The sequence below is a fragment of the Egretta garzetta genome, unplaced genomic scaffold (genome assembly GCF_000687185.1).
Source record: "Egretta garzetta isolate BGI_Z169 unplaced genomic scaffold, ASM68718v1 scaffold724, whole genome shotgun sequence".
In the NCBI taxonomy this organism is placed as follows: Eukaryota; Metazoa; Chordata; class Aves; order Pelecaniformes; family Ardeidae; genus Egretta; species Egretta garzetta.
Genome location: NW_009259523.1, coordinates 28,204 through 51,103, shown reverse-complemented (window position 1 = coordinate 51,103; position 22,900 = coordinate 28,204). Strand labels below are relative to the sequence as shown.

At 39.5% G+C, this 22,900-nt stretch overlaps 1 protein-coding gene across 4 annotated transcripts in view; it reads right to left on the bottom strand.

Moving 5' to 3' along the window:
• Positions 1-17,753: 17,753 nt before the first annotated feature.
• Positions 17,754-22,900, bottom strand: part of PRRC1 (proline rich coiled-coil 1) — a 24,085-nt gene continuing 18,938 nt past the window's right edge. For 2 of the 4 annotated variants that reach the window (XM_035893019.1, XM_009637468.2), the window contains exon 8: positions 17,761-19,352. In XM_035893019.1, the coding sequence (XP_035748912.1) occupies positions 19,118-19,352 (235 nt within the window). In that variant the 3' untranslated portion in view covers positions 17,761-19,117. Of the gene's footprint in view, positions 19,353-22,900 lie in introns of all 4 variants that reach the window. The other 2 variants (XM_035893018.1, XM_035893017.1) reach the window with 2 other exon arrangements.

Here is a 22,900-nt window from a genome sequence, read left to right as displayed (position 1 = left end):
AGGAAACATGGTTCTAATTTAATATAGAAATGTAAGCAGAACTTTAGCCATCCTCTCTGGTTCTCACAGTCTATCCTAGGTGCTTCTGTTTAATAAATCAATTAGTCTCATTTTTCCGGTTTTACCTACGAAATTGGTTGAAATTCAGCTTGTAATTTTAATATGCTAAAAGTAAGCTAACATAAAATTTAAGATGAGATGCAGATTAGTGCATTCTAATTTTATACTCGTTATTGCAATCAATGAATGTGAGATCAAAAATTCTGCAATGTGAACATTTTAAAAATAGATATTTTGGGATTGCATATTGGTTCCTTTTGTTTTAAGATCCTGCTAAAACTATTTTGCCTTTATATTTCTCTGTTTCAAAGTATCGGAATACTATTACTCCCTTATTTAGCCCAAAATTAATCTGTCTTCATGTATTTTGCTTACTTTCATTTTGGAAGATTGTTGTGAAATGTATTTTTCTCCCAGAACTTCCCTCTGTGGAGAATTTCGGACTCTTTAATTTTCTTGCCTATTTGCTACAACGTGAAATTCTGACACTTGAAAAAAATGTACTGGGGTAGGATGTGATTCCCATCCTCCCTGCAGCTCCCCTCCTCTGCATTCCACCAAGGACACACACATACCTGTAAAAAAAAGGCCCAATGTGACATGTAATTAAATTGTGTGTGTTGGGCATGGGTGCTCCCTCTGGAGAAATCCGTTCTCAAGTGCATGACCACTAGCATTTTTCCCGTAAGGACAGTGTTAGGAATAGGGTTTCCTCACAACCGCTCTGGGATCAGGCAGCCTCTCAGTATTTGTCTGGAATGGACAAGAGCCGCATGTTTCCTTGCCGGCTGTGCTTGGATCCAGGTGTTTCCTCTTGTTCAATGACTGTATTGTGACTGTTTGTAAACCATAACTTATATTTCCACGTCAGTGACAGGATGGGAGTAAATGCCACAGATAGCGTCTGAAACGTTCATTTTTGTGTTGTTTCCCAAGAGTCCCAGTCCACACTGAAGGAAGTGGAAGTTTTGTATCAAAGTCTACATTCCTGAGCAGGAATAGGCATGGGGTTAATAGGAACAGAAAATAACCTGACATTTACTTTTTGATTAACAGAGACATAATTAGCCTAGGCTGATGACTAAGCTCTGAATAACATTACCAGATACATCTAGTCAAGTGAAATGAATGAGCTGTCTGTAAGCCAAATGCACGCTATCTATCTAAATGTCTTCCCAAACAGCCACAACACTGAGATACTAAATAGACTTGCCTTTTCCCATACACATTTCTTAAAATTACTGAAAGACGATAATATTTTCTTTTCCATCTAGTTCAAAATCCAAGAAAAGGAAGTCTCTGTTGTATAAGAGAGAGAAAAGGTTTGCAAATTTTGGGATGTTATTTGACTTACCAGAGAAGCACTGTCAACATAGCCAGGCTGACATTGTCATAGCAGTTTGGAGTCAGAGTTGGAAAAGAGAGAAGTGGTACAGATAAATATGGCTAGTGGAAGTAATGGGCATGAATTTTATCCACTACAACCTCTATTTAAGACCTTCCAGTAAATAAGCATTATTTCCAGTATTTTCTACAGAAGCCTGAAAGAATGGGCTAAATACTCAGGTGTTGTAGATTAGTTATGCTTCCCCGACTTTATATGCATTTAAACTACCTAAGGATCTACAAGGTGGTATTTTGGAGTGGGTTAAATCTGAAATACAGAGGGCTATTGAAAACAGCTCTTTTTAATTAATTTCTTTAATTTAAAAATACCTGTCTACCACTGTTGACCAGTGTGGTTTGATTTCTTTGGAAGTACATGTGAAAAAATCCCCCCCAAAATAAATAAATAAAAACAATCCAAGAGAAAAAAAGAAGCAAAACCATTTCTGAGACCTTTAAAAGAGCTGGATGTTTGAGTTAAAGAAACTTCTACAGAAAAAGATCATCTCATAGAAGGAAGGATAAGAGATTGGGAGATTTCCAGCAGATGGGAAGTTATATCAACCTGGGGGAATGATCTTCTTGATTTTTTAATCAGAGTTTTTTGGTTTGTTTAGCTATAAAGCAAAACTGACTAAAAAGCCAATTCTAGTTATAAGACCTCCATGGCCAAATTAAAATTATCTGCCTAAATACTTTCAGTATTTTCATGCCTCCTTCGACCAAAACTTTCTCTCTGAGCACTTCCAAACAATGTAAGGGAAACATTAAAAACATTCAATAGGATTTTACTAAATTCCCTCAAACTGCCAGAGTACTTTTTACAAGTTGATCTTGGTTTCAAGCTACAGCAGAGGGCATAGGTACACGAGTTATCTTCAAGGTATTGTTTCAGGGGCAACATTTCAAATGGGAAACAATTTTTGAAACACATCAAAGTCCTAGGCAGAAGCTACTGCACAGCTAACACTAAAAGAAGCTGAACGTACTTTTTCACTACCATTACTGAGCTCTTCTGTTAGGATTCATGACTGAGCAGGAGACCTCAGGGTTTTAAAGCATGGTTAGCATTTATTTCTCACATGGGCAGACAGCTTGTCTCCCTACTGCTGGTTAATGAAAGTCATTTATTCCTCACAGGGCTAGACCCCGCAATCCCCTGACATCCAGTGCCATCATGTGGAGACATGAACTGTTACCATCTGGATGCCAGAGACCATTGAGGAGCATTTCCCAGAGGCCCAGTGCTTTGGTTCTGCAGACACAGAGATCCTTAGGAAGGATATTTGTGTATGACAGCTCTCCCAGATGAATCTTTATCACACCCCAAGACCTATGGACAAAGCAGTATCTTCACTTAAAAACTTATATTTGCAATAATGAAACCAACTTTGGGATTAAAAAAAAGAGTTCACAATAGTAAAATTGTTGGCAGTTAAGATCTTCCTTGGCTATTGACATCATCCTTCACACTAGAGATCAGTTTGGGTAGCTGCCACTTCTTCCCCCGAGGTTAAACTACAACAATCCTTTCTTAAATGAAGATGGAGTCGTTCATGCTCTAATCATCTAAAATGGTGTGAAAGCATCATCCTCTGGAGTTTACTGGGTACTACACTTTTCAGTGGCTTCCCTCAAGGACAAGGCTACAGATTTCTTCCTCAAGAAGAAAAAAAAAATTGGGTTTATCTTTCATTCATATATAAATATACACACATATATAGGCACACTTTTGTGCACATACATAAACACACACACACACACACACAGAATGTTCAACTCTCAGACAGAATTTGGGGCAGATGCTGGTCTTCTTGTGGTCACCAGCCATTTCAACTTTCCTGAATGAGGATTTCAGCCTGTGTGGGTTCCAGATGGAATGGTGGGCTAAAGACGTATCCATGTGAAGAAGTAGAAATAAGAGAGTGAAATAGTTTGTGCTCACTTCCAAATTGCCAGAAGTTGCAAGTTTTGAAGGGTCAGGTGAAGGGCCAGAACATACAGGTGACAGCTGAGTGTCCTGTTCGCAAATGTCAGATACTGCTATGGACTGACTCTTTTTGGCCTGTGTGCTTCCTGGCAGAGAACATCCACATTCAGCTTTTGCATAGCAACTCTTCTAGGGAGGTCAAAATGACCTTCAAACAAGCAAGATACCAGTATTTATGTAAAGTAGATCCATGATGGGTTTTCTTGTCAGAATGCATTACTGAGAACAGCAAATAGCACATTAACTCTATTCAAGCCAATAGCCTGTGGTCTCGCTCATTACTACGGCTTAAACTTTCAATTTGAAGATATAAACCAAAGAAAATGAGTGGTTATGTTTCATCAAGTGTCAAATGCCCAGAAAGTAACCACAGTTTGCCACGTGAATTTGGCAAGAGTGCTTTTAATTAACTAGTGAAGGAATTAGGGTCAAGTCCCTATGTTGGGAAAAAAGAAACCTGAAATTACTGCTGCAATGCTTTCTGCTCCCCCAAACACATACAAACACATATGCAGAACATGCACAGAAATAAGGAGAAGAGCAGCAATTCTACATTTGTCTTACTATATCTCTCCTCAGATACGAAAGCTCTCTCATGTCAGAAGTAAATAATGTAAACAGGTTGTCATCCCATTTAGCAGCATCTTAATCAAGGCAGTGCAACACTTTAAGGACCAGTCTTTCTTTCCATGCCAAAACACTGTATGTCTGTGCTAGTCTGGTTTAACAGAAGAAAAGTGCAGAAAAGCCCACTCTCCTTCCCATCTGCAGCAACTTTCCTTCTCTTGGAGCCCAAGGCGTCGTGAAAGGTCATGTGTCATAGTTCAGAACTGTGCTTGCAATACCATCCCTTCTACACAGCTCTCATAGTCTAGGAGGAAAAAAAAAGGTAAAGCATTCAAATGAGAAGGTTGATTTGCCCTCTTCATAGATCTTAAACAACCTATAAAATATTTAATAATTATTATGCATATATAGATGGTCATATATGTGTATATGTGTGTGTGTATAGATATATGATCAAAGTAGTATAAACAGTCAGACTTCATGATGGGAATACAATTTCTGCTCTGTTTTCCCCAAGCTTCTATAAGCTGGGCAAATACAGCTTCTTCATTTGGTGGGCCAGTTTAAACCAGGCCAATACCTACCAGGTACCTAGGGTTGTGTCAGTGGGGGACAGATTAGGAGGATTCTTTGCTAAAGAAGCATCAGTAAATTGGTCTTTAGGCAACATTTGTATTAGTAAATAAGCAGAATTGAGGAAGAGGCTCAAGCACAGCCCTGCAGCACATTTAACCCCTAGCACAATCAATAGGTAATTATAAGGCTTATGCCATACTGTGCTCTGCCTCATGATGCCTGGCACAGTTTAAGCCTAGCACATAAAGGCCAAAACAAAGCGGTATTTTGGATGTGACCACTCTGTGGCTGGTGAAAGCCTTGAAATTCTATGATTCTATGAAATGTCATTTTAAGGCTGAGATTGACAAATGAACAGGCTCGTGCAGTGCGACCACTATGGAAGGGATGCGGCAGCTGCAATGCCACCCTCAGGCTTTACCATCCCATGTGGCAACAAGACGACAGCAATGCTCATCACACAAGCTTCCCAGGCAGGCATCCCTGACTAATTCAGCTGCCTGTCCTTCTCTCCCTGCCCCTCCCTTTCCCAAGATCCCCCTGTTCTGTGGGATTGAGTCTGCACAAGCCAAGGGGGGGTGTGTTACCCAACTTCAGTGGCAGGAAGATTAGGCAATATCTACTTTTCCTCTGCATCTCCCAGTCTGTCCCTGAGCTGGTTTCCCCCATCCAAAGTCACCTGACCTTTTTTCATGCCCTCCCTCAGTCCTTTCACATTTCTTTTTTCCACCACAAAGTCTCTTGTCAAGTCACCAAACTCAGACTTCTTGCCTGTGCTGTCAGCCCTGCATTTATCCTAATTTTATTTCATACTATGCTTTAATTATTCTCATACCTCCTGAATACCTGCCAACACCTTTTCTTTTAGCAGTCCTGTCTGATGGGTATATTTCCATAAACATTTATTTCAGTGATAATTTACTAGGCCTGGACAGCATTTTCCTCTGCTTACCAAGGCAGTAACTGACAGTACAAGACAAGTCTGTTATGATCACAATTTAGACCAGTTTAGGGAACTGGCACTGCTGAAAATTCAGATCTGGATTTGCTGTACAGCAGATGGGCTCAAATTGCTCCTCTCTGCAACAAAATGAGTAGAGCAGGATTGCCTCCTGGAGTTCATCCTCCAAAATCCCAGAGAAAGCAGGAACCATTGCTTTACTTGATCCTCCAGTAACAAGGCTGCTTTCCATTCCACCACTGAATCTCCACCCACAGTGCAACCCTGCAGGAATCTGAGATCCAAGGGGAATCAGACACAACCTAGGCACAGGTTTTGGGGTGCTGATTTCTTCTTTTACTTCCTTGCTTTCTCGCTATCTTGTCAGACAAGCAAGAAAAGGAATGCACGGAAAGCATCAGGCTATTTGGTATATAGCGGTAAAACACAAATATTTCAGCTGTGGGGAACTTGATAGCAGCAGGAAAAAGGGTGAACACAAGAAAAGAACAGGAGGCAGCCAGGAGGCATTTGTTTTCAGAAGAGAGGAGAGAAATAAATGAGAGTACCCCAGAGTACGTGGTCATGCAGGTACAGTTACTGCTCTGCAGAGCATGGTAGAGTTGAAGAGAACAAATACCTGTTAGCTTCTTAGTCACCCATGAGTCTTAGAGGATTTTGTCAGCAGTTCTCTTGCAACCTAAGATCACAACAGCCATGCTGGGTCAGGTCAAAGATCCCCCACCTACACATCCTATTTCTGATGCTGGTCAGCAGCAGACTCCTAACAAAATAACACAAGAACCACTCAGCACACAATGATGCTTATCATGCTAAGGCCTTCCATTTTCTAGTGGATGGAGTTTAGAGATACAGCTGAATCTCCATCTTTGTGATTAACGGCATTTTGTACTTCTCCATTAGTCTCTTTTTGAACCCATTTATACTTTTGGATTTACCATGACATAGTTCACAAGAGTATTTGTTTTCACTCTGCAGTTGGTAACAGTTGAAAGTTCTGCTGTCTGCTTAACTTGACTCAAAACCAAAACAAAGCAAAACCACAATTTGACCCTTTCTCCCTCCCTTATGTTTCAAGAATGACACAAGAATCATTGAGAAAACATGAAAAATCAGTTGTTCTGCTTATGTTTATGATAATTGAAATAAAGAATATGGTTCAAAAACCATCCAGATAAAGATCTACATGCATCTGTTGTGGAAATCCTTGGGTTTTATCTTCTTACTCACTTGGCAGGTTTGAAGCATGGGAGCCAAACACCAGCAGAAAATGGGTGAATGTAGTAAAGAGTTTCTAAAAATGAGGTTTGGGAATCAAAGACATGCCCTTAGGCTAGAGCCTCACACTGTCTCCTGTGCGTACGCTGCTGTGGTGGTTACTGCACGAACATTGCTGTGCTCCTCCCTATGAAATCTCCTAGCTGCATGTCCCGCTCTTACTCTTACCATGGCACAGGGGTCCCATGTTCTATATGAAGACCTCCTTAGGTAGGTGACAAAAAACTAATACATGGAAAAACAGTATCAGGACAACCTGAAGCTGTAAGCATCTACTTGTAACTCTGATCAGCCCTCCTCACTGCTGTTGGATGCTGAAGGCAAAGGCAGGGGGGCGAAAGAGCATGAAGCTTTGACTGAGTTGTTGAGAGGGTAGAGTGAAACATTGCTGAAGGCTGGAGGAATCAAGAGGTCCCTAATGGCATCCAGGGAGAGGACAGCAGGCCTACCACAGCAGTAGGGCATCCCTACAACGGAAGAAAGCCAATAAAGCAAGGTGAAGAGCATTAAAAGAAGAAATGAAGGTGAGGTAAGGGAGCTTCAGTGAATCAGACTGGGTTGATGAGAAACTAATGGAAAGAAAAACTAGGACAGCTGAAATAATATAAATCAGGAAATGAGAGCTAAAAGCACAGCTAAACAAATTTTTTCAGAAGCACAACAATTAATTTTTTTTTCTTGTGCTCTGATGCTTGTTAAAGACGTTTGCAGGTAATAAGAGTTTGAAATTGTAAATAAGACAGAGAACCATAGAAGCGTCCTGGTTAAAAGAAAAAAACCAACAAAACCAACCCAGAAAAACAACAAAACCAGCAGTGCTTCATTTTGAGACAGTGTAACAACTGTGAGAAAGTTAGGAGTCACAAAGGCTATGTTCAGGTAATATTCACATGTATCACTTGCCTTATGTTACCTTAATTTTGAAGTTTTCATCAGCTGTGCTCACGAAAAAACACAAACATCCACCCAGAAGAAGCCGTTGTAAAACCTTCTGCCCTTGGTGTTGGTTGGAGCAGAACATGGCAGATTTATGCAAGTGTTCCTGTTCAGCAGAGACATGCCAGCTACGTGCAGCGGCACCGGCCGCAACCCCTGACACCGGGGCCTGGCACCTCTTGTGTTTTCCCTTGCTTTCTTGGCATTGTTGTGCCTGGAGCAGATAATTACAGGACTGCTTTCAGAGTAGCTCATCTCCCTTACAGAGGAGTACATGGAAGAAAATATCCAGTGAGGGATTACACATCTGCAACTTTAAATGCCAAATGCTTTCAGCCCAGTACATGGCATATGCAACCCAAAAAATTCATATAGAAGTACAGCACTAAGGCTGTCATATGAATAGCACTACACGCATGCAAAGAAAGGAAGGAACTGAACGCAAGCATCTGCTCCATGGGAACTTGCCACCACCAAAACAGTGGCATGGTCAAACAGAAAGGGGTTGCTGTTGCATGTACAGTGCAGTCTAGCTTGCGCAGCAAACAGCCCCACATCCCATTAGAGGAATGTCAAACACCTTGATTCTTTCAGCTGTAACCTCTCACGAATATTACGCCTTTGCCGCATAAAGTAAGAGACAAAGAAATAAAGTCTTTAATGTGTTAGGCTGCTCAAACACAAGGGGGTGACTATAAATAAGCACATGGACGGATACAACTTCTCTTTGTTCCGATACTTTTGCAAGCAACAGTCACTTTTACGTAGATACCTAGGTACAGTGTGCAAAGGCATATGGTGTTTGTGATTGCTTACAGGCAACTGTTATGTTTTCTGCCTCTGAGCTGTTTTCCTACAGTGACTACTGCACTGAAGACGTGTAGAATAGACAATTACATTCCTTCCCAAGAAATGTTTCCCCCTCACTATACAAACCTAAGTGAATAAAAAGATATGCACTAAAACTACATTATTGTAATTGTTTTATTCATACTAGTCTACAAGGAATTTGCTAGAATTTCCTCTACAAGGACCAATTTCCTGAGTAGGTAATTTGAATGGTTTCAAAAAATTCAGCAGAAATATGCCTTTCTTTTGAAAACTAAATTTAAGGGTAATTAGGCAACTCCACAGTTAGAAGGATGCTGTATTGGCAGAGGCAGAATGTTCTGCTCAACTTCATCCTGCAAACGTGCCAACACTGACTTGAGAGATCTTGCTCTCATGAAACAGTGTTTATTCAGCTCTTCTTTTTAATGTCAGATGAGTTCAGCTAGCACTAATTAGAAAGGTGGCTTTGATCACAGCCAGTGAGCAGCCAGGTTCATTTCTGAGGCTGCAAAATACTGGGCAGCATATGAACTCTTTTCAGTTCCCAAAATTACGAGACATTTGCAAGCTTAGGTTTCTGTGGGTTTCATTCAACTTTTTTATCTGTGGATTCAGACACAGCTTGTTTTGGTTTTGCCATAACTGAAAAGTCAAAGCAAACTGCAAAGAAAACATTTTTTCCTATTCAATTAATTGCATGGGAGCAATGGTTTGATATTATCCAGTTCTGCAGGACTCTGAAAAGTATCTTATGACCTGCTGTCTTTAAATGAAACCAAATCAGAATCATGAAAACACAGGGCTACCTCATCAGCCTGTGTGAACTGCTGTGTTTCCACTTATGTTAATAAAACAATGCTGAGTTAAACTAGCAAAGGGCTGAGAGTTTGACTAAAACTGGTCATGTTTCATTCAATAGAAATGGGAGAGAGAAGTGGGCTTCTGCATCAAGAAACAGAGAACAAATTGTAGGTAATATAAACAGCCTGCAGTGAGAGGTAACTAAGATTAGCAAAGCAAATTAAATATAACTCTCAAAAATGTTACAAAGGGCTTTTGTGGGCAAAATGACAAAACTTTCCCTTTCATACTGGGAGAAACTTTACTACTAGAAATGCACCCAAGAAAAGGTAGCAGTGTTTTTGTTTCTTTTGTCTAAAACTGTGTGCATTCACACATGTGACTCTATGGAAGTATTGTATGGGCTTTGCTAGTACTGCTTCATGTGCCTCAGATAATAGCTAGTCTTTATTCTGCGTCAGTGTACCAGTCTAATCTGTAAATGCATACGTTCAGCCATTTCCTACCCGGTATCAGACAGTCCTCCAAGAATAACTAAGAAAAGCAAAGTTGCTCATGCAGTGGCTTCCAAAGTTATTTTGGATAGTTACAGTGGCAAGAGAAGGTATGGCGACACATATCACCATCAAGGTTGGCTGGATTTTGCACGAGCTCCAACACACATGCTTCCACCCCCTTTTTACTTCACACGCTTAGTCCCCAAAAATACAGCTTCAACTCCTCATCATTTTACTCCATACTTAATCTTAAATTAGGTGTATATCCCTCATCCCTCTTGCCTTCCTCAGCCTTCATCACCGGCTAGGTCTTCTGCAGCTTCCTACAACAAAAGTACTGTTCCCATCACGGATGGGCTCCCATTCAGCTAATGGGAACCAGAAACAAGCTCCAAAATCCACCTGAATGGCATCTGCAGGCATCAGATTTTGTTTCTTGCTTGCACTTAAGAATCCAGAAAGCAAAAAGAAACCGGGAGCTCACTCCCAAGTTTACAGAGGTTCAAAGTTGGTCACTTACTAATTTGGCTGTCACTGGTGGTAACAGAACCTCCCCTCATAGATTCATGGGATTTGTAGCACTTCAGAAAAATAAAACCGAAACACCTTATCCCTAGTGATAATTTTAATTTCTTAGATTTAACAATTTAAGACCAAACTGTGTATGTCCTGTATTACTGAGTTGCAATGTCCAAGCAAATAAGCTCTGCGGACACAAAGGACTGCACCTACATAGGACAGAGAGAGATTACGATGCTTACATTATAATGCTTACAACCTTCTCAGTATTGGGATATGCATTTTTATAAATACTCTGAGATCCACAGATGAAAAGAAACATGTAACAGTGCAATTATTGATTACAGTAGCTCCCATTACATTAAAAACAAATATTCTCCTGTCCTTTCCTCTTCAGACACAAGTTTGTTGATTTTGTTTTTTGATAAAATGTATTAAAACAAAAAAAAAATTGCAGTATCTGCCTTGCACGTGCATAGCTATACTAATTTATCCCACAGCAACATCTCAAGTACGCGACTGACTGCAGGATAACCATTTGGCCTGTCTGGGAAGACATTCTAAACCTGTTACTCTGCAAGATACCGGCTTTTACCACTTGTTGGATGGTATTGCTATTTCAGAATCCCACTACTGCTCAAAATACTCTTCCTTACACAGTATACAAATTCCTGCAATTTCCAAGAACTCATGCAACAATCACCACTTATTTGCAACTGTTGTTCCCACCACTGCAAGAATTAGATCATTAAAATGATCCCTAAGTACTATACATTCATGTGTGGTCTATTGCAAAAGCAGACGGAACAGCTGTTTGATACCTAAGGAAAAAATAAATTAGGGTGCTTCTCACTGCAGTTAAATATCGTTCTTTTCACAGCCTGTCCCAAGTTGGTAAATATAGCCAGTCAAGAGAGTTTAATTAAGCCTCCATCTCTTATCTGCTCATTTTCTCACCAGAAGACATAATTAATCCATTTTTAGCATACAAGCAGGGCAACAGCTATACTCTCTTTTTGTTACCAAGATGAAAAGAAAGAAGTTCCCTCTAGTATCCTGTCAGATGTGGAAAGTGTTTTCTTCCATTAGGAAACAGACCTACAAAATTCAGAGCAGAATTGACTCAGCTGCACAAGATGTAAGGCATGAACATACAGATACTCAGACTAAGCCTTTTCAAGTAAAAACTTAAAACTCAGATTTTTTGATGGAATACAAGAGAAAATTAAGGGAGGAATTTGACTTAGTGGTTCAATTAATAGCTCACAACAAAGCTACCGTATTAGTTAATTTTAAGTTTGATTTTTATCAAATACATGCTGTTCTCATTGATCTGACAAAAACAGATTAAAGTAAGTTTGAAAGTCTTGATGCATAATTTCTAGCACCAGATCCTAAAAAAAGAAAAATTCACATTCACTTCTGCCACAGTGTATACTTTTACATAAAGCATGTTTTTTGTGATTAATACCAGAAAACCCCAGATATAACACAGAATTCTATGTAATTTTGTATTAAAGAAAGACAACATAAACTTGGAAAACCAACTCATCAATTCTCTCCTTTACTACATGAGGAACTTCCCTATTTTACAGGGAAGTCCATGGCTACAATCACTCACACTTGTAGAATGCAAACATAGCTGGAAATCACTTTCTCAACACAAAGTATTTAAAATTTGCCTGTAAGCTTTTTAATGCTACACCTACTTTGATTCCAGTATATGAAAAATCACTGTGTTAGCTCAGAAGCAGCAGTTGAGTGGTTTTGGAGCTGTTATTCCTCCACAGCACTGTGTATTCACAATTTAATTGTTAGGTCATAGTCTGGCTGCTTTACAAAGTCAACTGGCTGGAATATCTAAAGCTTCGACAGAATTCTGCACAATGAGACGATAAATCAAACCAATTCGCATTTCTTCCTTTTAGGAACTGTAGCTCTATACACCATTACTGTTATGCAAATAGTTTTTCCTTAATTGTATAACTATGGATGGAACACAGCCATAAAGTCAAAGCCAAACAGCTCAGAGATCCAGGATGTCAAAATGTGAGTTCTTGACAGATTACAGACACACTTAATTGTTGAAGTTAAAATCCACATTGGAAAACTAACCAAGTTTAAAATTATTTTATTCTGATTTTCAAGTCTGTTAACAACTTTTGATGGGATACAGAATGTTCTCATTTGCTACTCGTTCCAGTGTCTGTTAACAGTAGTTTTTTTTTTTTTTAAATTTGCTTGGTCTAAAATTATTAAATGTAATTGTAAACTAGACCCAGAGTTCTATCTTTCAGAGTGAATACTATTCAGTGATAAACTCTTATTTTCCATCTGCAAAGTTTACATCACATCATACTATTATGGAAAAAGCCTACCTTTACAAATATCCTTAGGAATTTTTACTAAAATTCTCATTTTCTCATTTTTTTAAGTTCTTCAAAAAACTCCCATTTGATAAACACTCACTGAAAAACCCACCCTATGCTGCATGCAAGGGTAAACGTCAATGGCAACTTGTAATCTTCATTAAACACAGATACCGAATCACATGCTAAATCTCTCTACAGGAAGACTTGCATGTATGTGTTGGTGCTCTTCCAAAGCCAGCCACAATCAGCAGTAGCAGACACAACCCAAGTTATTCTTCAGAAATATTCATGAATTACACCCTATTCCCACCTGATGTCTCAGCTACCCTCTACTCTCTCCTGCATCCAGGACATTGAATAAAAGACACTTAAGCTGCTGTACCTTGTCCTCCCTTCCTCACTAGAGTCCTACTTCTCAGGTACTCTCCAGGTTGCTTTCAGATCCTTTCATACTTGATTCTTTCCTTTGCCCTCTTCTGTCACTGCTCATTATCTTGCCCAAATTGAGCAGGTGTCTAAAAAAGACAACTGGCATTGGAATGCATTTCTAAAAACTTCTGGTTAAAGGAGAACATTCTGGAAAGTATACGAGGAGTCATTGAGGCTGTTCTGTTTCTGATTTTGGATCAGGATGTTCTACCCAACTACATTTGCTGTTTCAGCAGGCCCCACATGCTCCATCCTTTCTTCATAGGTGTTTATGGCACATCTTGAGAGGGGCAGCTGGGTGCAAGTTACCAGATTAGATCAAAAACTGTGTGTGGAATTTTTATAACCATGACTTTTCTAACAGAGCCATGCCATTCTGAAAGGAGCTCTGATGAAAAAACTGAGGCCAGGCCCAGAGCAACCTTTCAGCTCAGTCTCACTGCAGCCAAAGCAGAGTGTGAGAGCAGCTCCAGGTAACTTCAGCTGATCGTGAGTGGAGAGACCTTATTCTGCTAGGCAATCTGCGGGGGCAGAAAACTCCACCAACAGGGCTGGTAACACCTTAAGCCACTACAGCTGCTTGTAAAGTCAGTGTCTGAGGCCCCAGCTAAGAGCTAGGGTAACTATACACTTTCTAAGGCAAAAAGCTGTTCAGACTACTGACTCTGCAAATGAAGTCCAGAAAAAAAGGGGTTTTTGCAAAGCAGTTTTGCACACTTACATTTCCAACCCTTCTCTACTGATACCCCTGTCACACTCTCCTTCAAAATCCTCATTTGTGACATCATGCCTAAAATTCATCTGTCTAACCTTACAGAGACGGCCTGCCAGTGTATTTGCTCTATAAATTACTTACACATATTAAGGAGCTGAAAAGAGTAAGTAACAGTTATTTGCTCTTATTCATGGCTGCTGTATCTTAAGCAAAAGCAGATCAATTGCAACAGGACTGAATTTGACCCTAGCATGTATTTGCAGCATACATCTCATTTTAACCTTTGCTATTCTGTATTGCATATTCTTAGGGCAGGGCACCGTAACAAGACAAAGGTGGAAATGCAGTACACGTAGCCACACTTTTGCCACCTGTACCTTGACACAGTTAGCACGTACTTTGAAAAAGCAGTGCCAAGGGTTTCCTTGCAGAGCATCAACAACATCAACATCTCAAGTATCCAGACCCCAAATACATCCCTGTGCACTGACTAGAATCAAATTAGCACATGTAAGCTTATCTCTGCCGCCACCCCATGCACACTTTGTTTCACCTGTAACTGGTAGGCACTCGTCATTCTTTTTGAGGATACTACTACTGAGACAAGTACCTGGCTTCCTTCTGCAAAGCTTTTGAAGTTTGGACCTCAGCTGCGTAACTTTCAAGCAGGCTACAGGTATTTCCAAAAATAAGGATTATCTTTTTTTGGTACAGAATGGATATACTAACTATGGGACTAGAATAATGGGGGGGGGGAGGGAGGGGAAGAGATAAAATTGTCTAAATATTTCACTCTCTCCTAAGCACTCAATTTTGAACCAGACGGGCAAGCAAACTGAGTGCTTGCAGCAAGCCTCGAAAAATTTCCTTTCTCACTTCTGGCTGCCCAGCTTTCCAGTCACGCAGTCAGGCCCAACTTTCACAATTCACTCATTCTGCTCCTGGGAACCTCCCAGCCCACTAAAGTTTTCAGCTTCATCACTGCATGGGAATATTTGCGGAGATATTCCTTAGCCGAGCTATCCTTTTACGTTTTCTGGGGGGTGGGTGGGTGTGGGTAGGGGTGTGTGTGTGTGTGTGTGTGTGTGTAAAAGATCAGAATTTTCTAATCCCATTGACAACAAAAACTACCCAAAGCTCCTTCTACCAACAGGAAAGCTTGACAGTGGCTGCTGTAACTTGTCAGAGAAAGTATGTGTGACACAGAATGTCTTTCTAACAGGATGGCCATTGTCATAGCAGGTTTCTTCCCCCCTCAAGAAGAACAATTAGAATAAACAAGCTGGAAAGTACCTTCAGCTGTTCTTCTAATCTCACTTGCAGAAACAAAAGTTCCTTAACTGACTCTTAGAGCTGGCATCACATACACATAATAAAGGAATTTCAGATGCTTCTACAATCGCCAGCAGGCGCTAGCTACCATTTCTTTAAAGAACTGTGTTACATCATGAAACTATTTTTCAGCCTCAGAATAAAAATCCAATCTTCTCGCTATATATAAAACCCCTGTGTTGATTTTCCTGAGGACAGATCCATCTCTTATTAGCCTATACACACCTTCTTAAGTTCAACCTGAATTTATCACAGCTCTGCTAAACACTACTTGCCATAGCAACAGCTAAAATCCTGCCGCGGTGCAGTGCTCAGGTGACGTAAAGAGTCGCTACCTTAAGGCATACGGGGCAGTGCACTTAAACACTGAGCGTGCGAGGGGCTCACAAAAGCAGCGAGCGTTGCTGCTTAGGGTACTAGGCAATAGCAGAGCTAATGAGCTATCAGCAACATTGTAAAGACTCTGCCTCAGTTTAAAGATCACATAGATCTGCTTCAATTAAATGCAACCTGGAACAATTTGGCTGCATCTATCTGAAATATCCTTTAAATGGTAGTATAATGGCCAAATATATATTTTGGCACACACGCACACAGGCATGTAAAGGTTTTTAATCAGGACATCTTTGTCAGAGTCACGAAACAGCGATTAGGCGGTGCTGAGAAGCACTGGTGCAATCACCTGTCACGTTCCAGTCCCAAGGAACTGAACGGACCATGTGCTGGCAGTGAATGAACTTACAGTGTCACGACAAAGATCTGCAGCAAAATCAGCCAGTGCCACCATCACAGAGCATACAGTCGCTACTACATTTTGATGTACCCACAGATGCAGACTCTCTATCGCAGCCTGGCCTTCTGCTCCCTGCCGATGATGGTGCTTTTATACTTTACTGCAGCAAGGCAGGAGGCACAATAGAAGTGGGTCAGGCCAAATTATGTTCTTTTTACAATGTTAGTTATCAACGTGTATTTCCTTGCTGTGGCAAGTACCTCCAAAACGTCATGAGAGTACCAAGCAAGCCCGTGGTCATGGGAGAACTGCTTTCAGGACTGCTTGCTACAAAGGATAGGGTAAACAAAACAACTAGCACAGCAATTCCAAATGCAGAAATAAAACACAGCAATTAATACAGCTGGTCTCCCTTCCTTCTGGGCATATCCCCAGGACCATTATCAGCAATCTCTGATATCCTCCATCTTCAGATGTGGGAGCTCTCCTGATCTTTTGTTTATAGCACTCGCGTTTGAGCAAAATTCACAAAGCAGCAGAATCGGCTTCTGCAGCTGTATCTACAGTGATGCCCAGCAGTTGAGAATTCCCTTTGCATGTCCAAATGCACTCTGGTATCTGCTTTTCTAAGATGATTTCAATATAAATGTAACACAGGATGCCAGTGTCCTACCTGCTGAGCTTCCTCTCCTATTATTGCCCACAGCATGACCCAGCAGATGGTAAAAAGCTGAATATTACCGTAACTTGCTCCAGAATTCATCCATGCCATGTGCAACTCAAGACCCTGAAAAGGTTCTTCACTCAGATAGGAAGTAATTTCAAATTTTATTAGCTTTCTAGAGCCTACTGCAGACATTTTTCCTTTCCTTGGCCTCTCAGAGAAGAAGGTGAGCTCCTGGCTTTTATGTGCGGATGTTATTTTTTTATACGTAAACAAGCAATGCTCAGCAAAGGGAGGGAACTAATGAAAAGTTACCAAGTTGAGCCATTTTAGTTCTTGGGTGAGCAGTCAAAACTACATCAAAAGACCTTCATTGAGCCAGAGACTTTGAATGCAGAAAGACCGTTCCACTTGACCACCTCACACCCTAGCACCCACCTGCAGGGAGAAAGTACACAGAGAGAAGAGTGTGCAGTCGCTCTCATTTTGGCATAAAGAAAGCAAATTTCTACAGGAGAATAGAGACCTAAAATTTCTCTAAGGTAGGCCAGGGCAGCCTTGCAGTATGCCGCATTAGAAGGCTCGTTAAGACAGCTGGAATGCTGGGCCAATGTCACCACAGTGAACCAAGTGTTGCAAAAGGAGAAGCCACCTTCTGCCTCCACTCTTACCACCTCTGAAAAACAGTGAAGGCCAGGGCCAGGAAAGGGAGAAAGAAAAGGGGAAATTCCTCTTCAGTTTTAATTTTAGCTCACGACAGGGCACATAAACCTACTGATGATTTCATGTCCTCTTCCTTTGCATCATGGAGGATGCTGCAAGCAGGGGGTAAAAGGGCAGCATTCAACAAATACTGCAACATTCACTGCGAACTGAAATTACGATAAAAGCAACACGTCTTTACTGAACAGCGACAAAGAGAAAGCCCTGTGTCACCTGTTTAGTTTACGATACAAAGAAGTGCTCCCACCAAGAGACCTCAAGACAACAGCCAGGTTCTGTTTGTTCTGGGGTTTTTTTCAGAGAAGACAGGCATCTAGGTATGTGCCCAATTTATAACTTGACCATGTAAATACAATTTCAATAAACAGATGTTCATCAGCTACATAAAAAAAATCAACCTTTAAAATAGATACAATCCTCTAGGAAAAACATTTATTCAACTGATTTACAGAGTAAGCCAATTAAGGCCAAATATATTACTTGGAAATAGGCTTTCACTGGGTACAAATATGAGTTGGCTTAACAGTATATTTTATATAAAAATGTCCTTTGAAAGCATCTAAGAAAGGTAAAGGCAGAGCAATATAAGCTGAAAAACTGGTTCTTTAAGGCAAACAAAAAGTATTTTTTTATTCTTCGTTTCTTAAAAAAAGTATTATTACCAAAATATTTTCTTCACAATTACTTCCATATTTCTAAGTAAAGATTAAGATTGTATGAGCATGGGTAGAGGGCATTTATAGCCATGAAAAAAAAGTCAGACACCACCAAAGATTTCTACAGAGAAACAGTGAGCTCATGAGATCAAGATGGCATTTGAGACTTAAAAATGGTTAGAAAACGCAGGATAGCAAAGCAAGTCATACAAATATCACCATTCTCCACATCAAACAGCTGACAACCATAACTTTATAGAAGAAATTACACAATTCCATATAAAATATGAAGTTTGGAAGCACTGGAGTAAATTACGTTGTGGAAACCGCTGAGATAATTTCATGCGTATGTGGTACCTGATCTAAAACCCACTGAAGCAACTTGAAATTTGACTAGTGTTTTAACTGGACATGAATTTCATTACTGTTACTTGAAAAAAGACACAGCATGGAAAATGAGATTTCAAAATTATTTGGCAATTACTTCAACTAATGTGGCATGGATTTGTGCTCTTCAGCAGCAGCTCGCTGTTATGTGTTGTAAAAACTACTCAGCATCAGTCCTGAGAACTTATATACAGACACCAAACCTATGAGGTGTTAAGTACCACCTAAGCACAGGCCCCAAGGAAATGTCTAATACAGAAGGTAGTCTCTCTGGATTGAAATGCATACAACACACATGTTATGCTGTCAACATGTTTATATTACTAATATAATAGAAATAGCTAAACAATGAACCTCTTCTTTAAAAAAGTATACTAACTAAAATATCTCAGCAAATGCCTAGTAAGGTGTCAAATAATAGCACACTCCACTTTACAAACTGTAATGCTATTTATCCCAGTTATAAATACATGTTTGTTCTGATCTCCTGTTTTGTGAATCATATTGGAAATCATATAGTAGTTAAAAATTGCAATTGCTCATTTCCACTACTGGAAATTACCTTCACTTCTTAAAAAGTAAAATACAGTTTACAGTGAGATTACAAATCTGTGTTGTATTCACTGAGAATTAAGAGTATGTAGCTTTCACTTCAATTCTAGAATCAAAACCAGTATTCCTTAGTGTCACGGATCAGTCTTCTTTCAAACGGTCCTGGGTGGTAAGTGTTGTTTGTACATTCCTGCTTTTTTTGCTAGAGCCTTAGCTGCACTGTAGATCATCTGTCGACGGGACATGCCAGTGAATACCATGTGCCAATCAGTCCTGTTGACGTTCAGTATGTTCTTCTCAAGCACTTCGCCCACGGTCACCAACAGGCCTGACCATCTCAGGTTGTAGTCCTGAGGAGTGAGACTCTTAGCCTGTGTAACATTTTGAGAAGTGATTATTGGAAGAGTTTGAAATTAGTAGTTCCGTTTCTATTTCTACCATTATCAACAGTAATCATTCTTGTATCAATAGGACTACATGGCAAATGAAAGGTTATCAGGATCCAAATTTCAGACTGCCCCATAATTTGCCTCGCCAATGATACGTCTGGGATCTGTGTGCATCATGATCCAAATGACATCTGAGGACTATAAAACTAAAATACAATGCTTAAGAGAGTAAAGACCTTCTGCCATTACCAGGAAGTAGTTTTCTCTTTTAAAGCAGATAACAGATGGAATCAATAACAGTACATATTTATACAAGGACCAGTACCCTTCAAAGGTTTTAAAAATGGTTAAAATGTCCCTCTGAAGCAGGGAAGTAGCCAAAAACAAGAAGAAAGCTGAGCCTGGCAGAAATGGAGGACTGAGCTATCTGCATGAGATCACAGAGGGGTTACACACTGTAATTCCCTGAAGTTGGAAGCAGAAGGGAAGTAGTGGGCCAGGTATCACTGTATTAATCTAGTCTGATGCTCTTCCTAGGCAACCACCTCTGGCCACTGTCGTGTATAATGAAGGGTAGAAGACTTTTAGCCTCAGTAAGTCTGTTCTTAGTATTACTGAGTTCTTCATAGCATTGCACATTGGGCCCAATTCTTCATACAGATTTTAATCTGACAAATACTTGAGTTAGTATGTAAGTTTGTTAGAATATGCAGTCTGCTCCAATATCAACGTAACTTGTTATTATCATGAGGTACATAAAAGGCAGATTTCTTAAGTAAAGGAACAGGAAATTTTCCTTATTAGTCAGAACATACTAGCAGTCAGAAGTAAGTAAGAGTGCATCTAGCTGCAAGTAGGGACTCAATATCTGATTATGATATCCCCATTATGATCTACAATTGCAGATAACTTCAGAAATAAATTACTGGGTATTTTTATTGCTAAAAATCGGTAAACTTCAAATAAAATAACAAAAGCAACCTCGCAGTGGTTTCCCATCACGGTTGCAATTTCTGGCTCAGCAAAACCCAAGATAACACCTGGTCTCTTAACTGAAAAAAGGTTCTTGAAATAAGCCCTCGAATCCACCTTTTTACCTCCTCAAATCAAGGAATATTTAGAGTTATGAACAGACATGAGTCTCGTATTACTGTGCTCAGAAAACTCTATGCCATTGGTAAAGACATTAACAAAAGAGTATCTATTCTATACAGACAGGTTTGCCACTACTTCCATTACACAGAACCATAAACTACATAGCTAGCAAGAATTTCAAGGAACATAATTGCTTTTAATGTTGCCTCTATTAAATCTTTTGTACTGTGAATAACAAATAACATTGCCTGTCCAACACATATTTCTTCTCTGTTGTCAGTCTGAAATACAACTATTCAATTGCTGGTTTTTTCCCTCTCATAATCTAGACTTTGCTTGAAGGTATTGGACTAGATTCATACAAATGTATGTCTTGCACACCCATAAAAGACATAAGGGGAATGAAGGTAACAACTGGTGCACGCACACCATCAAGAGCCCAGTGATTCACCACCACACGTTATGCCTAAGTTAACCGAAATGCAAAACAGCAAGACTAGGAATAATTTAACTCTGAAAGTATGGAACAAAGGTATGTTTTGTTGCTGATGTTTATATAAGAACAGGTTTTTTTTTATATCGGCGAGCAGAATTCAATCTAATTCAAGTTCAAAGGCTTACAGTTCGACTGAATCTGTACTATACACCAAGCTATACACTAAATGGGTTGCATAAAAGTTAAACCAAGAACATTTTCTGCTATCACAAGGTAAGCATTACTTTTCGAAGTTACAAAGTATGTTTACCCAAGAGAAAAAAATACTCAAAAAATTGGGCTATTAACTATAGTTTTTAAATGACAAAATAGAGAATATTCTGTGAAACAAAAATTAAAGATACCTATATCGTACTTTATGCTTAAGAAAATTGTTTAGTTCATATCAAAGCTCCATAAAGAATGTGACAATTATTTAAGCAGTAACTTCACATTACTATGACTATTTTCATAGCATCACAGGATGGTTTGGATTGGAAAGGGCCTTTACAGATCTTCTAGTCAATGAAGTTGTATCTGCTTAAGTAATATTTTTTTCCTGTAGCTTCATGTCTTTCTCCACTTTTGCTGAAAAGCATTCTGGAAAACTACAGAGAGACAGAGCAATTATTTCTCCTTTTGCCACTTATCAGCTTTTCAAAGTTGCAAGAATTCTGAAAAATGAGAACTAAAACCAATCCCACAATGTTCACTCTATTGGAATTGGTACTACCAGAAAAAAGAAAAATTGAACAGTTACTATTTGTTTTCTGGAAACAACCCCCTAAGGATAAAACCCCAAACAGTTTTGTTTTGGAATTCTCCACAGAAACATTTATTTTAAAAGAATTTTCAGACTAGAGTTAACTAACGTATGACTCATATCTGCTGTCAGGCAACATGCAGTGACTGGAGTTTGGAGTAATTCCCAGTGTGTGCCCAAAGAAACGTAAACAAACTCATGAAAAATTTCTATTGGTGATATTTTAGAACTGCATAGAACTGCATTATTTCCAGTGGGATGAACATGATATTTCCAAGATTTAAATCTTTCAATTTCAGAAATTTGACACCCTAGTCAGAATAGCACAGTCAGGCGAGGAAATCAGTCTTCCCTTTTAGGTAAGAGTCTACATGCTCATGGTGGAATTAAGTCCAAGCACAGATCTGAAGAAGGGATATCCTTATTTATTTCTTTATTTGGAATGAGTTTTTGGAATACTAATCGGTGCAATAGGCTGTCTGTTTGCTGATAATTAACAGCATAACTATTGCAGCTTTTATGAGCTTTATTAAAAACTGAGTGGTAAGATCGCAATTTATAAATTTGTGCCTAAATGAAAGCTAATCTACTTCACTGAATTGCTAACACATACATGCATGCACACAGACACTTCACTATTACACAGTTTTCTTGGCATTAGATGAAATGCCAACACATACGTGAAGTAAGTTAAGGAAAGGAAACCATGCTTTTTGATGGGTAAGAGTGCTTACTGCACTTCCTTGGTGCAGTTGCTTAGTGCATTACTTAAGCTGCAGAGACCTTCTACTGCACCTGAGGAAGGAAGATTAATTTTATATATGTAAAGATTCATTAGGGTTAATTTTGAGTCACTGAACCAGACTGACGACAGTATTTCAATGATTAAAGTTCTATTTCCTTTTTGGGGGAGTACTTATTTGTGGTTAATTTCTTCTTGGTTTATATTTCCTCTTGGTTAATTTCTTCTTGGAGTATTTCTTCTTCGTTAATAGAAAAGTAAAACTAGTGCTTCCAAGTGCCACATATTGCAGAAGGAGACTCTTGATCAAGAACTGCTTTGCCACAAATACCTGAAGATTTTTAGGTAACACAGAAACATGCTTCAAAAATAGTTTTTATCCTCATTTCATAAATTAAAATATTCAAGTGGAGCAACTGTCAGTAAGAACTGACTTCATAAATGAAATTAAAACCCAAGTCTTACGTCTCA